Source organism: Melospiza georgiana, chromosome 17, assembly GCF_028018845.1.
Source record: "Melospiza georgiana isolate bMelGeo1 chromosome 17, bMelGeo1.pri, whole genome shotgun sequence".
NCBI classification, from domain to species: domain Eukaryota; kingdom Metazoa; phylum Chordata; class Aves; order Passeriformes; family Passerellidae; genus Melospiza; species Melospiza georgiana.
This window is the reverse complement of record NC_080446.1, coordinates 1,054,783-1,069,952: the sequence shown is the minus strand read 5'-3', so window position 1 is coordinate 1,069,952 and position 15,170 is coordinate 1,054,783. Positions and strand designations below refer to the sequence as shown.

Genomic DNA, 15,170 nt, shown 5'->3' with positions numbered 1-15,170 from the left:
AATGTCAGCAATCAAAGGAACAGAAGGGAAAGCAGCCACGGGCTATAAAAGTAATGAAAGTGGGATTAAATTTTTTCTCTGCAGCACTGCCAGTTCCTCAAGGAGCACGGAGCAGTTGATTGACTCTTGGAATGCTTGGCCAGTCCTCCAGGAGCAGCTGATCACTGCAGAAATGGGGCTCTGCTGGCCACCCTCAGGGGCAGGGACCACCTCTGGTCCCCCAGGAGTTCTGTGCTCATGCGGGATGGGGTGAGACAGGCCTGAAGAGGGGAGATTTAACATTGCCATTTGCCAGGGCCGGTTTAATGCTGGCCCCATCAGTGACCTCACTGCTCACCCTGGTGTCAGAGCCCTCACCTGAACCTGCCAGGGCAGAGTCCAGAGGAGGGGCAGTCCTACCGTGGGTACCAAGCAGGCTGCAGGACATTCATATCAACACTGACCACAGCAATGACCATTCTGACTCAGTATTGCTCAAAACTGCAGTTGGGAGCTGCTTACTTGCAGTGGAGAGTTCCACTCTGCCTGTCTCCCATGGAAATGGGATCCTGATCCAAGCAGCACAGTCAGGGATGATTTACAGGGCAGCAGGAGACTCTGTGTTAATCATTTGGGGTGGCAGAGTTGTCCTTTGGGGCCTCCTCCTTCAGGATTGCTGTAACTCCACGGGCAACCAGAGCTCACAGAAATCAGGGCTGGCAAGTGAAGGCTGCAGGAAATCTCCCCTGCCCCAGGCATGGTCACAGCCAGTGCTGAGAGCTCTTTACCCAATCTTTTCTGTGAATCTCCACTGAGCAGATTTACAGCCTCCTGAGGTTCCACTCCTCTCCATCTACTCACAGGGCAATCGTTTTGTCTGGTTTGTTTGTTTTTTTCCCCCTGATATCTAAAGTAATCTCCCTAATTGCACTCCAGCAAATTGCTTTCTGTCCCATCATTTGTGGTCAGAGGACAAGTGTTTACTGTCATCTTTGCAAATGTGTTTATACATTCGAAGACAGTTGCTGAGTCCTTACATTGTGTTTTCTTTCCCGGCTCAAGTAATGAATTCCAGCCTTGCACACTGCTTACATTTCCGAGCCTCTCGCCGTTGTGGCTGCTGTTCTCCTCTCTGCTCTGCCTAAATCTCTCTGGCAGGGTGAGTGACACGCCTGAGAGGGGGCTGGAGCGCCCCAGCCGAGGCTGGCCAGCGCTGCAGGAGCAGGAATGCCGCCCTCGGATGTCTCTGGGATGCTCCTCATCTAAGTGCTGCAGGAGCAGAGATGCTGCCCTCGGATGTGTCTGAGTGCTGCAGGAGCAGAGATGCCGCCCTCGGATGTCTCTGGGATGCTGCTCCTGCCCTGAGCGCTGGGAGCGGCTGCTCTGCGCCACTGCCCGGCCACAGACTCCAGTTCGGGCTGCAGGCTCCAGTCTGAGTCTCTCTGCAGCGTGTCCCCCTCACGGTGCTTATTTAATGTGTGATATTCCTCCTCTGTGGCACACCACATCATTTTGTCCCCTTCAGGGTTCAGACAGGTTCTGCAGAGCCTCGGGGTCGTTTGAAATCTGAGCCTGGCACTCCGTGCTGGAATCTCTGCACATGTTCTGGAAATGCCCTCCACCCTGTCACCCAAGTTATTACAGCAAACACTGACCAGAACTGCTCCCACATTACTCCGTGGGAGACCCTACTTAGCACGTCCTTCCTCTTTGGCAGCAAAGCCTTTTTAAATGCAGGCTGTTGTTAGCAAGGTATTCCAGACTATTGCACAAAAGCCAAAACTCGCGTACCTGTCACCGTGGCCAGTAACACCAATCACCTCCCTGCTAGAGGCTGAGAGCCTGCTCAGAAACCTTTCCAAAGTCACACAGAAATCCTGTGCAATATCAGGGGAAAACAGCCCGAGCCGCCAGCCCTCTGCACAACTGCTGTTCAGCAGCTCCGGCTGAGGAATCTCAGCACGACTGTTCTGTGTGCCCACACAATCCTGAACCACGGTCCCGTCTACTTCAGGGAGAAAAGAGGTGTTTGGCTAAAATTACCGTAGTATAGATTTTTCATTTGTATTACCATAGCAACAAAGGACTTGGCTTGACAGGAGACCCCGCCGTGCTCCGGGTGAAGGGCACGATGCCGCAGGAACAGACGGCCCTGTCCCCATCCCGCACGGAGTTTGGCACATCACCTGCGGGAATTCGCTCCGGGAGCGGTGCCTGGGCAGGGGAGGGAATCGGAGCCCGGAGGGGAGGCGGTCTCTGCACCCACGGGGGACAGCAGGGCACGGGATGGGAGCGTTCACTCGAGTCTGCGACAGGGCTTGAGCCGCTGCTGCCTCCTTAACCCTGGCTCCGAGATTCAGCTCGCCGCTTCCGAGTGGAGATCGCATCCGCACAGAGTAACTTCCGCCCAGATGTCAAACAAATGTCATTAAAAAGTAGAGCGGGGCAATGTTCTCCAAGTCTGTGACAATGCCCCGGTGTCTGATTGAGCTGCGAGGGCGCCCCGGGAGCAGAGCACGGGCTCGGCGGGGCTGGAGCCTCTGCGCACTTCGGGGACGCGGACGGGATGGGATTTGTGCTTTTACCCGAATAACACTTCTGCGAGCGGCGAGCGCCCGGTGCGCACGGCAGGGGCAGGGCAGCGGGCGGCCCGGGATGCCACCGGGGCACGGGGCAGGGCTGCGGGAGGACGGGACAGCCCGGGATGGGCACGGGGCAGGGCAGCGGGAGCCGCGGGCAGCCCGGGATGGGCACGGGGCAGGGCTGGGGAGGACGGGACAGCCCGGGATGGGCACGGGGCAGGGCTGCGGGAGCCGCGGGCAGCCCGGGATGGGCACGGGGCAGGGCAGCGGGAGGACGGGACAGCCCGGGATGGGCACGGGGCAGGGCTGCGGGAGCCGCGGGCAGCCCGGGATGCCCCTGTGCCCGGTGGGCACGGGGCAGGGCTGCGGGCGGCCCCGGCCCGCCGCGCTCCTCCTCGGCTCCGGGAGCTCCTCCTCCTCCTCCTGCTGCTGCCGCCGCCGCTCGTCCGGCGCGGGCGGTGCGGGCAGGGCTGCCCGGGCTCCGCTCCGGTGCCGGTGCCGGCGCCGCACCATGCGCGGGCCCGGGGCTCGCCCGGAGCGCTCCCGTCCCGCCCGCGGCCCCGGCGGGGGCGCAGCGCGGTAGCTGCCGGCGCATCCCAGCCCGGGGCACTCGCGGGCGAGTTCGGGCGCCTCGCCCGGCCCGGGGCAGCCGCGGGGGCCGGGGGCGGCCGGAGCCGGGGCCCCCCGGCCGCAGCAACAGGTGCCGTCGGTCGCGGCGATGGAGGGCGGCGAGCGGCCGGCAGCCCCCGCCGGAGCCGGGCCGCCCGCAGCGGGAGGGGCTCGGCCGCTCCCCGGCGCCGCTCGTGCCCTGGCCCGGCCCCGGCGCGGAGGAGGCTGACGGCGCTCCGGGCGCTCCCCGCCGCTCCGCTCGCTGCTCTGCGGCTCCGCTCCGCCCGCCCGGGGCTCCCGGCGCACCATGGAGGCTCGCGGGTCCCTGCGCTGCCGCCTCGCCTAGGCTGAAGGTCCTTTTCGGCTTTCCTTTCTAAATGGTTAAGGGGCGTCTTTGGTGTTGGTGTGTTTGCTGACTTCTGCTCGTTGGTGACTGACGGGCACATCGAGTGAACTGTTCTTGATAGGCAGTGTCTTTCCGGTAGATTTTTTTTCATTGGAAAAGTCTTGGGGAGGGGTCGAGGACAGGATGAGCATGAAAGAACTCTTCCTTGATTACGTATCTTAATTTCGTTAGCAAAATATTTATCTGTACAAGTAAATGTCAAATCCTTTACTTTTTAAAATTATGTTTAAGGGATTGCTATGAATGTGACTTGCTGAAATTTGTTGACATAAATATGTTTCACAGCAGGGGAGTAACTGCAGTTATTAATCCTGATGTATTTCAGAACATTCTCCTGGAGATATAAGTTATCTGCAAAGTTATTTCACTTTTGATTATTATCGGTAGTATAAGGCTCAGCTTTATTAAACCAAACAGTGAGTAGCATATTTGACATAATTCTCTTTGTAGGTTGTCATAAGATGCCACAGCTGTCCGGCTCAAGGAGAGCAAGAGAGAGAATATTTTTTTCAGCTTATCTGCTTTTCAGGAGAGTTTTGTTTCATGCTATACATTGACCTTTCTAAGTTTTACTTTGATTTGGTGCAAGTGCAGTTTTGCAAGCAGAGTTGAAGTTTGAGGTCTGTTCTCAGGCTGCAAAGAGCTGCAGGAGTGTGGCAGGAGGTGCCTGGCAGGGAGGCACAGCACAGAAATCCTGTGCCAGGGGAGAGCTGAGTGTGGCACTGCTTGGAAATGCTGCCTGCTTCACTGAGGAAGGACTAAAGGAGATGGGATCATTACATTGTTCCTTATGGAATTCTTTCCAAAAATTCACTAGATTCATATTCAACCTGCACTGAAATCTGAAACTTTTTTTTAATGTCTTTTTAAACTTAATTTACAAATGGTAAAAAGCAACAGAGATGAGCTGCAGGCACTGGAATTGACAGAAGAGACATGGGGGGAGTTCTGCATCTTGTTTGCAGGGTTGTTTTCATCCAGGCTCAACTTTAATTGTCTGTGCTGTGGAGCAGGAGCAGGACTCCTTGCAGGAGCTCTGATTACATCAGAGATGCACTGCAGAATTCAAAATACTGCAGCGGACACTGGGGAGGGGGGGAACAACACTTGCAGTGGAATTTTGTCTTGTTTCTCATGAGTTCTATTTCCTTCTCTCAGAAGGGCATCTTTAATAATTCTTTTCCCATTGCCTCGGAGCCTGGCATCCTTCCTGAATTTTGGCTGCAAGTAAGGGCAGCACGGATTCCTAATTTGATTTCTTCACCAGACATAATGGATATCATCATCTTGTGCAGGAGAGATTTTTGAAAATGTGTCCTCACTTACTTGCCATGCCCAACCCACCCCTCGGAGTCACCCAGAGCCCCTGCCCCGGGCCAGTTATTCTGTGTCCCTGCAGGTTCTGAAGGCAGAGCAGTTCCCAGGTGGGTAAGGCAGGAGGGGTGCACAGAGCACGGGAGCAGCGATGCTCAGAGAGAAGGGCTTTGCCCAGGAGCAGGGCACACTGCCAGCAGGGCAGCAGGAGCCTGAGCTGGGCTTCAGTGGGTGCCAGGCACTGCAAGGGCAGAATGCTGCTCAGAGCCCTGGAGGGCTTTTACCACTGGCCTGACTCCGCCAGGGCAGAGCAGAGCAGAGCAGAGGATTTCACTGTCACACAGAGCCCTAAAGTTCACCTTGTTTAGTTCTGGGAAGGCTGGGGCTCTGGGCTGGGGTGTTTGTGTGACCTTGCACTGCTGTGTGCTCCTGAAGGCATTTCTCACCAGCTGTCCCCAGTGTCACCAGGCTGCAATGGAGGAATAAAGCAGCTTGCTTGGGCTTTCAGCTCAACAGCAAGGAGCCCTCCCATTAATTAGATCTCTCTCCTCCTAAAGCAATGCTGACCATCATTCTGTCGAGGCACCCTCAGAAGGAAAAGAAGAAACACACAGAGAAATGCATTGGTTTATTTTTTCTCCTCTCTCCCTTCCTTCAAGTCAGGCCACGTTTATTATTGTCCTTTATCTCCTCCTACTCTTCCCCTGTAGATATGATGCTGCGTGTATCTGAGGCAGAGAACATGAAAATAACCCATGTGGAGCAGCAGATCCTACGTGGGATTTGCAGCCTTGCCAGCTCTGGTGATGGCAAAGCAAGGAGCAGCCCTTTCTGAGTGCAGCCACTCAGCGTGGCACACAGGGGGTTCATTTGTCCAATTTGTTGTCTCACACGGGTCGAGGAGCTGGCAGTGAAGAAAGAAATCCCTTTCTCTTTGCTCTGCTCTTTCACAGTTGCTGCCTCAGGGTTACAGCGTGTGTCTGACACACACACAACATTTACATTTCCCTCTCTCCATTTCTTCCCATTGTGTCAACTGTGGATATGCTGGGAGATCAAACCAGTGACAGGGATGAGCTGCCTCCTCATTTTTCCTGGCTGAGATTCAGAGGATAAGTTGTTGCTAACCAACATCATCTGGTATTACAGAAGGGAAAGTGGTTAACAGCTCCCACTTATCCATATCTTATATCAGTCATAATCTCCATTCTGTTTGGACCAGCCCTGCTTTAGGCATGGTGAGGCAGAAGGGAAAAGGCATTTTTAAATAAAACAGCAGTTGGTCTGGGAAATGAAGCCCTACACAAACATCCATCAGGCAGCCCTGGTTCCATTTCAAACCATGGCTTGCACTCCAGTGGCATTTCTTCTGCTGATCCATGGCAGGGGTGGGGCAAGATGAGCTTTAAGGTCCCTTCCAACCCAAACCATTCTGTGGTTCTGGGTGAGTGAGGAGTCAGGAAATAGCTCTCCACCCAAGGCTGCCCTGTAAGTGTGCACAAAGCTGCTCTGCTCTGCCCAAACCCCCGGGAAGTTCAGGAGCAGGACTGGGAGAGTTTCTAATTGAAGCATTGTAAGTGCCCTTGCAGCCAGGAGAGCTCTAAAACTGATGTGCAGCTGTGCTTTGAGTCCTTTGCTGTTGTGTAATCATGGGTTTTTCTTCTTTAATAGGTATGTGCCACTCCTGGTGTGGTTTATAACCCCAGCTTCTGAAAAGGAGGCTCTGTGGCTCAGCAAGTGGCCCTAGCAGGGGTTGTGTCCCTGGGGTGCCCATCCAAGGGAGGTGAGTGCAGCCAGGACAAGAACAAAACTCTACTGAAGCCAATCAACTGGAACATTTATTCCTTTCCTGTGAACCCGAGGCTAGAAAGCCAAAATACTGGTGCATATTTAATGTCTCTGTATTGGACAATCTCCTTAATAAATAAATACTCTTGTCCAGTGAAACTCAGGGACTCCTGCACTCGGCTGAGGCTGAGTGTGCAGAGGAAAGGCCTTGGGGCAGGGCTGCTCTGCCTCCTGTGCAGTAGCAGACTCCAGGCTGACTCCTGAAGGGCAGTGACTCAGGGAGGCCACAGGTTTGAACATTTCCAGCTCCTGTGCTTGATACCCAGTTCAATTCTGTTCTCTCCACTCCCTGGACTTTACGCCAGTGTTGCATGAGCTGAATTTGAACAGCATTTTCCAAGCTGTCATTAGAAATGTTTGGCCTCTTACAGTCAGAGGTAAGGGCAGCTTGGCTCAGTGTACTGCAAGGACAAAGCCCTGTTACTGCATGTAGGGTGTCAGTGATAACTGAAACAACAAGGTCTGTATGGAAATCCTGTGTTTCTGTGCAACCTTTTGTAAATGAGGCCATAAAAAGACAGTTGCCATGTCATTAATTGTGTATAAAATCTGTACAAATGTTCATGTGATCACCAATACAAGTGAGCTTTTTCCCCACAGGTTGTTTCCCAATGGCCTTTTAGAAATTAGTCTTGTACTAACTGGTTTTTATAAGTGTGTATTCACTGAATTACAACATAACTGACTTCTGATTCTTTCTATATATTTCATGGGTGCTAAAATACTCAAAAGTTTTATGAGTAATACTTAAAAAAAATTATTAAATTTAATTTTCTACAAAGCACACTTGAATTCTGTGTGCTCACAGATTAGTGTCACTACTGTGATACTGTCATCATTTTTATACCTCCACTCTGAACCAGAAACATCCTACCACATGAAGGAATTTTTCCTGGTTTCCATCTTTACCTACTGGGAGCTGAGGCCTCTGTATCTGGGACAGGAGAAGCCTCCAGTGTGATGAACATGCCAGGCAGAGATCCTGAACCTGGCACAGCCCCTGGCACAGCCCCTGGCATGGGTCAGTGCTGCCCAGCTGGACAGACCCAGCCTGCCCAGAAAGGCCTGACCATGCTCAGCCACTGCTGTTTCCTTTCCAATTGCTCTCATCATCCATAAATGCTTTTGGGCTCCAAGCACTACACTTGCTCAAAACCTGAAAGCAGCCTGCCACTTCCTCACCCCCGTGTCTGCTTTCTGTTCCAGAAGACACTTGCAGGAGCAGCGAAGGGATGCAAAGTTGTCTTCCAAGATGACTCTTATGCCTGGAGAGAACTCCGACTATGACTATAGCGCCCTGAGCTGTACTTCAGATCCTTCCTTCAACCACACGTTCTTTCCAGAGTCTGAAACCCTCAAGGGAGTGTTTTACCAAAGAGCCAGGCTCATCCACCCTCAGGAGGATCTCCTCAAAGGCTTCCACCCCGACGACCGCAAGCGTCACATCATCATCAACGTGGGCGGCATCAAGTACCTGCTGCCCTGGACCACGCTGGACGAGTTCCCCCTGACGCGCCTGGGACAGCTCAAGTTCTGCACCAACTTTGACGACATTCTGAACATCTGTGACGATTATGATGTGACGTGCAACGAGTTCTTCTTCGACCGCAACCCGGGGGCGTTCAGGACGATCCTGACCTTCCTGCGGGTCGGCAAGCTCCGGCTCCTGCGGGAGATGTGCGCGCTGTCCTTCCAGGAGGAGCTGCTCTACTGGGGCATTGAGGAGGACAACTTGGACTGGTGTTGTAAAAGGAGGTACCTGCAAAAAATGGAGGAGCTCACAGAGATTAGTGAACGGGAGGATGACCTCCTAGAAAATGAAACAACAGGTGAAACAGTAGAGGAGACAAAAATTGGTTTGTGCATGAGAAAGTTGCAAGACATGGTGGAAAGGCCCCAGTCTGGCCTTCCTGGAAAGGTGTTTGCGTGTTTGTCTGTTTTGTTTGTAACTATTACAGCAGTGAACTTATCCATCAGCACCATGCCTGACCTGAGGGAGGAGGAGGAAAAGGTAAGTTACCTTTCAGGATGCCAAGTGGTATGTGCTGGGAAGAGCAGAGCAAGTACAAGGTCTGAGGTTATTGACTTCAATGGGGATTTTGCAGCTGTATTTAGAGCGAAGAATATTTGAAAGTTACATGACTCTTCAATTACTTGTAAGAGAATTAACCATAGCCAGTTTTATGTCCAAAGAAAATTCTCTTAGCGTGCACTCTTCTGTATATTACCTTTAATGTTAGACTTTGTATTTAGAAAGCCTGAAATTCCCGAGCAGTATCTTCTGTGGAATAAGCAGAGCCTCTCTAAGTTTTGCATTTAGCATGTTCCAAGCTGCCAACGTGTTTCCCCATAGCAACAGCTTCAATTCCTTTAATATTTTGGGTTAAAAAAACCAACACAGAAGCCTCTCCTCCTGTCACCGCACCGACTAAAACAGTTATTACCCAGAGCCGATTACAAACTCCTCCTCTTTCCCGCAGGGTGAGTGTTCCCAGATGTGCTACAATATTTTCATTGTGGAGTCCGTGTGCGTGGCCTGGTTCTCCCTGGAGTTCCTGCTCCGCTTCATCCAGGCGCGGAGCAAGTTCGCGTTCCTGCGGCGGCCGCTGACGCTGATAGACATAATCGCCATCCTGCCCTACTACATCACCCTGCTGGTGGACACGGGCTCCGAGGGCTCCAAGAAGCCCAGCTCGGGCAACATCTACCTGGACAAGGTGGGGCTGGTGCTGCGGATCCTGCGGGCGCTGCGCATCCTGTACGTGATGCGGCTGGCGCGGCACTCGCTGGGGCTGCAGACGCTGGGGCTGACGGCGCGGCGCTGCACGCGCGAGTTCGGGCTGCTGCTGCTCTTCCTCTGCGTGGCCATCGCGCTCTTCGCGCCCCTGCTCTACGTCATCGAGAACGAGATGGCCGACTCGCAGGAGTTCACCAGCATCCCCGCCTGCTACTGGTGGGCCGTCATCACCATGACCACCGTGGGCTACGGGGACATGGTGCCCAGGAGCATCCCCGGGCAGGTGGTGGCCCTGAGCAGCATCCTCAGCGGCATCCTCCTCATGGCCTTCCCGGTCACCTCCATCTTCCACACCTTCTCGCGCTCCTACCTGGAGCTGAAGCAGGAGCAGGAGAGGATCATGTACAGGAGAGCGCAGTTCTTGCTGAAGGCCAAGTCTCAGATGAGCAATGAGTCACAAGGCAGCGAGGTTTTGTTCACCACTCTCTCTTCCGAGACTAGGGACAACGAGTGAATTTACCTTGCTGTTTCTCTTGCTGTCGTTGTATCAGAGTCCATCTTTTGATTCGCTCTGGAAGCACCTTACAAAGGTAATCCTCATATTAAAACGAAGAGAAGGGGCTCCAGCTGGGACCTGATGTGGTTACAGAGGTCTGTTATTATGCTGTTCCTTCCCCCCCATATAATGCATAGGGCAGAACTTTCACTGAGATCATGCAGTGGGATTTAAAGAATTAAAATTTCTCTGGCAACAACAAAAAAGAAGAGCAACATATAATTATGCACTTGACAGGCTGTTTTGCCATTTGTAATACACATTTTTCCAACCGAATCACAATGTACATAATCATTAAACAGGCGACCATTTTTCTTGTTCCTCTTGTATATAAATAATGTAAATACATCAGGATTAATGGCTGAATTGTCTCCCAGTAACACGCCTTAGAGGGTAATGGAAATAACCACAGAGGTTTGTCCCATTGTGCTTTAAAAAACGTCACGTAACATTCGTCACTCAGCACAGAACCAGCTCCTTCTGTGCAAGTCAGCCCTAACCACAGCAGAACAGAAGAATCGAGCTGTTTATAGCCTAACCTTGCTAAAGATGTAAATACTCAGAGCTCACCAGCTTCAAAATTTAATTGATGCTACAGCATTGATCCGATGCCATTGAATGCAACATTCCGAGGAGCAAAGCCTTGGAGTTTTGTAGCACTTAATGTTATTATAGGAGGTGACTAGCTGCAAACCCAGTGAAATATGCATGAGGAGATGCCAGCCTTCCCCGCCATCTGTTCCCAGCTTCACTCTCCCTCAGCTCTGCGGGGAACTGGGAGAGGGCAGCCCCAGGGGCCCCAGCGCCGCTGGGCAAACCGGGGCCACCCTTGCCACGAGCTGCCACCGCGGCAGGAGCAGGAGCTCCGTGCCCGTGGGAAGAGGAAAATCTGACTGGAGTCGTGGAGGGGAGCACAGAGAGCTCTGAGCTTCCCTGTCCTCCATCAGGAGGGGCTCAGCACAGGGTTCACTTCAGCTCTGCCGTCAGCGCACACCTGCTGGCAATGGTTTGAAACCAGACAGAAAAGCAATGAACAGCCTAAAGCACACGCAGGTGTTGCTCATCTTGGTCCAGGCTCTGTCCTAGCACAGGGACACTCGGGTTTGGCACAGGTTCTGTGCAAGTTCACCACAGACCCCCTTTACTTACAGAGGGACTGACCCTGGCTTGCAGAACAGCTCAGGACAAAACCTCCAGAACTCCAAAAGCAATTAAATCCACTTGTTTGATTTCATGTGTGCTGAGAGGTAAAGAAAAGCTGATTTAAAGAGTTTCACCTATTTTCCACTCTTTTGCAGTAAAATTCCTTACTAGCAGTTAAGAGCTTGGGGAATTTAGAAGTCCCCATCACACTGACCAGTGCTTCTTTGTCTTAATTTTCAGAAATACTATTTCTTATTGGCATTTCTGGAGCAGGTTGCATGAAATGTCAGAATGCATAATGGTTTATGGTTTAAATGAAGGCCAAGGACACAACATTGTCCTTCCAAAAAAAGTAAAATCAGTTTCTCAGTCTGTGCTGGTTGGCCAGACCTACAGCACGCTGATTTTCTGTGCAAATGTCTTTAAAATACAATTTGAAGCTGTTCTTATATGCTTGTTCCTGAAGGAAAATTCCAAAACTTTTAAAAATGCACTTTACAAATAATTAGGGCTCTAGCATTCTCCAGCCTGTGGTAGGGAAATGTGCCTGTGGAACATTACTGCAGAGTGCTAAAATACCCAGTCTAAACTCTTGGCAATTAAGTCTGTGCCAAAGCTGCAAATGAACCAGCTTTTCACTCTTGTTCTTCATCTTTAATTAGAGTTGGACAAAAAACAGGAACATCGTGACAAAAATTTCTTCTCCCCGTTTTTTTGAAATTTCAGAACTGTTTGATCATCTGGAGCATTGGCTCCAGCACAAGTGCTATGCATCTTCTACCTTTGTGTCAGCGTTCGTTATAAAAAGAACTGGTAATTAGATTAGTCCTGTGAGCAACAGTTGCTTATCTAAGAATGTGTTTGACATGCTGAGCCATAAATAAGGAGCTGTACGTGAATATAGGGAGAAATCAAGACTTACCAAATAAAACCTAAGCTCATTTCCATGTTCTGCTAACTAATAAATGCTGTAGGGCCATCCATTTTCTCACTGTCTTTACATTAGTGCTCATTTATTTCATGTATCACTTAATTTTTTTTATCCCACAACCGGAGCTTGATTCTAAAGCCCTTATCCAATAAAAATAAAATAAAAGCATCACCCTGGAGTTGGGTGTTGGTCGAGCAGAAGGTGAAAGTTGGTTGAGCAAGGTGAAAGCGCCTTGCTCTTTCAAAGGATGTGTGACTGAGTGGCTGTGACCCCTCTGGTGTCACAGGGGAACCATTGCTGTGGTCCTTGTGCCAATAAATCCAGCTGAGATGCCCTAAAGCACAGCGTCAGCGTGAGCCCCAGAGCTCAGCGTGAACCCCAGAGCTCAGTGTGAGCCCCAGAGCTCAGTGTGAGCCCCAGAGCTCAGCCCCAGCTGCTGTGTTCCCTCTTTCCTGGGGCTCTCAGAGACCTTGCCCCTCTGCCCTCTGTTATCTGGGTTTCTAATCAAACCCATGGCAGTGTGGCTTGGCTCAGAGCTGGCACTTTGCTGGGTCACAGCTGAGGGCTGCCACCCCTGTTTGGCTTTTCCCAGCGCGTGCAGCCACCAGGGCAGCTCCGGTGCAGGCTCTGGTGCTTTGATGGGGCCAGCAGGGCAGAGCCTGTCTGCAGCAGCAGCAGCAGCAGGGCTGGCACTGCTCTGATTGCTACTCTGGGGTCTGGGCAGCTGGGATCCCCCAGCAGGAGCTGCATTCCATGGATTAATGAAGATGTATTCCATGGATTAATGAAGATGTATTCCATGGATTAATGCAGTGATGGCTGTCCCTGCCTGTCCCCGTGCCCCCTCAGGGACCGAGGGCTGCAGGGTGGCACAGGCAGCAGGGCTGGGCACAGCTGGGCTCTGAGCAGGGCCACAAAGCAGCAGCAAAGGGAATTATCCCCCTGCAGGAAAACCCGGGCATGAGATTGGATAGGGACACCTCTTCCTTGCATGCTGTTCCAAGAATCACAGTCACAGCTCTTTGGGACAGGACTTTAAAATATTTCAACAAAGCATCTGTCAGATTCAGAAGAGAACAAAAAGGATCCATAAAAACCGAGAAAGAAAAGTCCCTGTTGAAAGCAGAATTTCCAGGTAAGGTGGTGCATTAAATTACTTTCCCTGAAATCCTTCCCTTGCCAGCCTCCTCCTGCCTCAGCAGCACGGGGATGAAGGCAGAGCCACGAGGCTGCTGTAAGAGCACAGCAAAGAAGGTGCTGAAAGGAGGCACTGAAACCATTCTCATCTGTTGTATTCATATTGTTGTATAATTATATTTCCTGAGTCTCATACCTTCTAGGTGGCTTTCTCATGGCAGATCTTCACAGCAGTGGTGTTGTTGCTTCTCAGTCAGGGCTCCTCTCCCAGGCTCTCCCTGACCACCCTGCCCCCTTTTATCTCAGTTACCTCCATGGGCTACAGCTGCTGCCCAATCAAGGACATCACAGCTGCAGCCCATTTACAATAACTAGAATCAGGGCAGGGTCACTAATACAATACAAAGATCTTTCACTGCCATACATATACTTACAATACATAAGTTAACTCAGGCCCCTACACTCATCATGCTCACATTCAGTACAGGCCAAGGTCCTCAAAGTTCCCTGCAGGGAATATTTAGAGCTCTGTGCCCCTTCCCAGTGTTCCCAGTGTAACTCAGTACCCCAGAGCAGCACAGCCAGAGGCTTCAGCAATGTCTCATTAAACAAAAACCTCCTGCAGGGCTGAGTCACGGGCTCCCACATGTCACAGGCACGTCTGGGAGGGAACCTGGTGTGCTCCACACAGCCCTGACCCGTGTGGGAAGGGTTTCACCGGGCTTCAGCAACACTGATTGCTGCAGAATGTCACATCCCTCTGTGGGCTCTGCAACAGGCGGAAAACTGGAGGGGATAATTCTAAACCCGCATAGAGTGAGTTAACAGTTTAATAATTAGAATTTGAATTAGAATAATTAGAAATGAAACAATAAAAGAAGTGTCAAATGTGACTTTGAAGACCACGACATCAATCCCTGCTCACAGCAGTCGGTGCCATCACCCCTGCCCTGAGCAGCTGGCTCTGGCTGGGGTGTCACAGATGTCACCATTTCCACAGTCACTACTCACCGTTTACTACCAGGAGTTGGTACAATACTGCATGGCCCATTTTTTCTGTGTTAATAGTGCTGTTGGCTACCTCATGCAAGATTTGACAGTGGATTTAATATCTATCTATCCAAAAGATGACAGTGGTACCAAAATACAGGGAGGAAAAGATCCCAAGTCCCACGAGCTGGTGGATCTGGAGTGTCCCAAACACAGAGTGCAGCCCACAGAATCCAAAAGATCTGAAGGCATGGAACTAGAGTCATTCATCTTTTCAGCAGGTGAATGTCACCCCTGTCAACAAAAACGCACCTCAGAAGTTCTCCTGCCACAGCAGAAATTGCAAACCACTGGATTTGCCCATTCACATCCCCTGTGGCATCTCAGCCATCCCATTCCAGCATCCCTCACCATCTCAGCCATCCCATTCCAGCATCCCTCACCATCTCAGCCATCCCATTCCAGCATCCCTCACCATCTCAGCCATCCCATTCCAGCATCCCTCACCACCTCAGCCATCCCATTCCAGCATCCCTCACCACCTCAGCCCTCCTGACAGCAATGGACAGAGCCAAAGGAGGGTGGAGGCCAGGTTAGATGGCAGAAGTGTTCCCTGAATGGAAGCAGCTTGTGTGAGCCCTCAGGACAGGGCTCCTCTGTCAGTCACTCTGCAGAACCATTCCCCACTAATAGAGATACACTTCTACACCTCCAATAAAGTCAAGGAGAATTTTGTCTGCTGCCACCCTGAAGGTGTTCAGAGTTTGGCCTATTGATTTTTAACAATAAAACTAGTGCTCCCTCCCTTTTTGCTCACTGTTTTTCTTTGTCATTTCCCAGTGTCTCACAGCTCTGAAATGCTCCCTAGAAATCCCTAACGAGATGAGGAGTGTTCTTAGCCAGGAGCCTGCCAGGAGCATGTGAGGGAGCTGCAGGAT

General features: G+C 51.5%; 1 protein-coding gene across 5 annotated transcripts; it reads left to right on the top strand.

Annotated features, from left to right (window-relative positions):
• Positions 1–3,384: 3,384 nt before the first annotated feature.
• Positions 3,385–12,276, top strand: KCNG1 (potassium voltage-gated channel modifier subfamily G member 1). Of its 5 annotated transcripts, XM_058035986.1 has the most exons (5): positions 3,385–3,523; positions 4,735–5,000; positions 6,562–6,673; positions 7,945–8,749; positions 9,219–12,276. In XM_058035986.1, exons 4-5 carry the CDS (start codon positions 7,991–7,993, stop codon positions 9,987–9,989), a joined length of 1,530 nt encoding a protein of 509 aa, XP_057891969.1. In that variant the 5' UTR covers positions 3,385–3,523; positions 4,735–5,000; positions 6,562–6,673; positions 7,945–7,990; the 3' UTR covers positions 9,990–12,276. The 5 variants fall into 5 exon arrangements, with proteins under 5 accessions (XP_057891969.1, XP_057891971.1, XP_057891965.1 ...); XM_058035988.1 differs by lacking the exon at positions 4,735–5,000 and having other exon boundaries at positions 7,948–8,749; XM_058035982.1 differs by lacking the exon at positions 4,735–5,000.
• The last annotated feature ends 2,894 nt before the right edge of the window (positions 12,277–15,170 follow it).

Excerpts from the sequence above, each read along its gene's own strand:
- KCNG1 (XM_058035988.1), top strand. The coding sequence starts at position 7,991 with ATGACTCTTATGCCTGGAGAGAACTCCGACTATGACTATAGCGCCCTG. Across the intron at positions 8,750-9,218 it reads TGAGGGAGGAGGAGGAAAAG|GGTGAGTGTTCCCAGATGTG; the intron begins GTAAGTTACCTT and ends TCTTTCCCGCAG.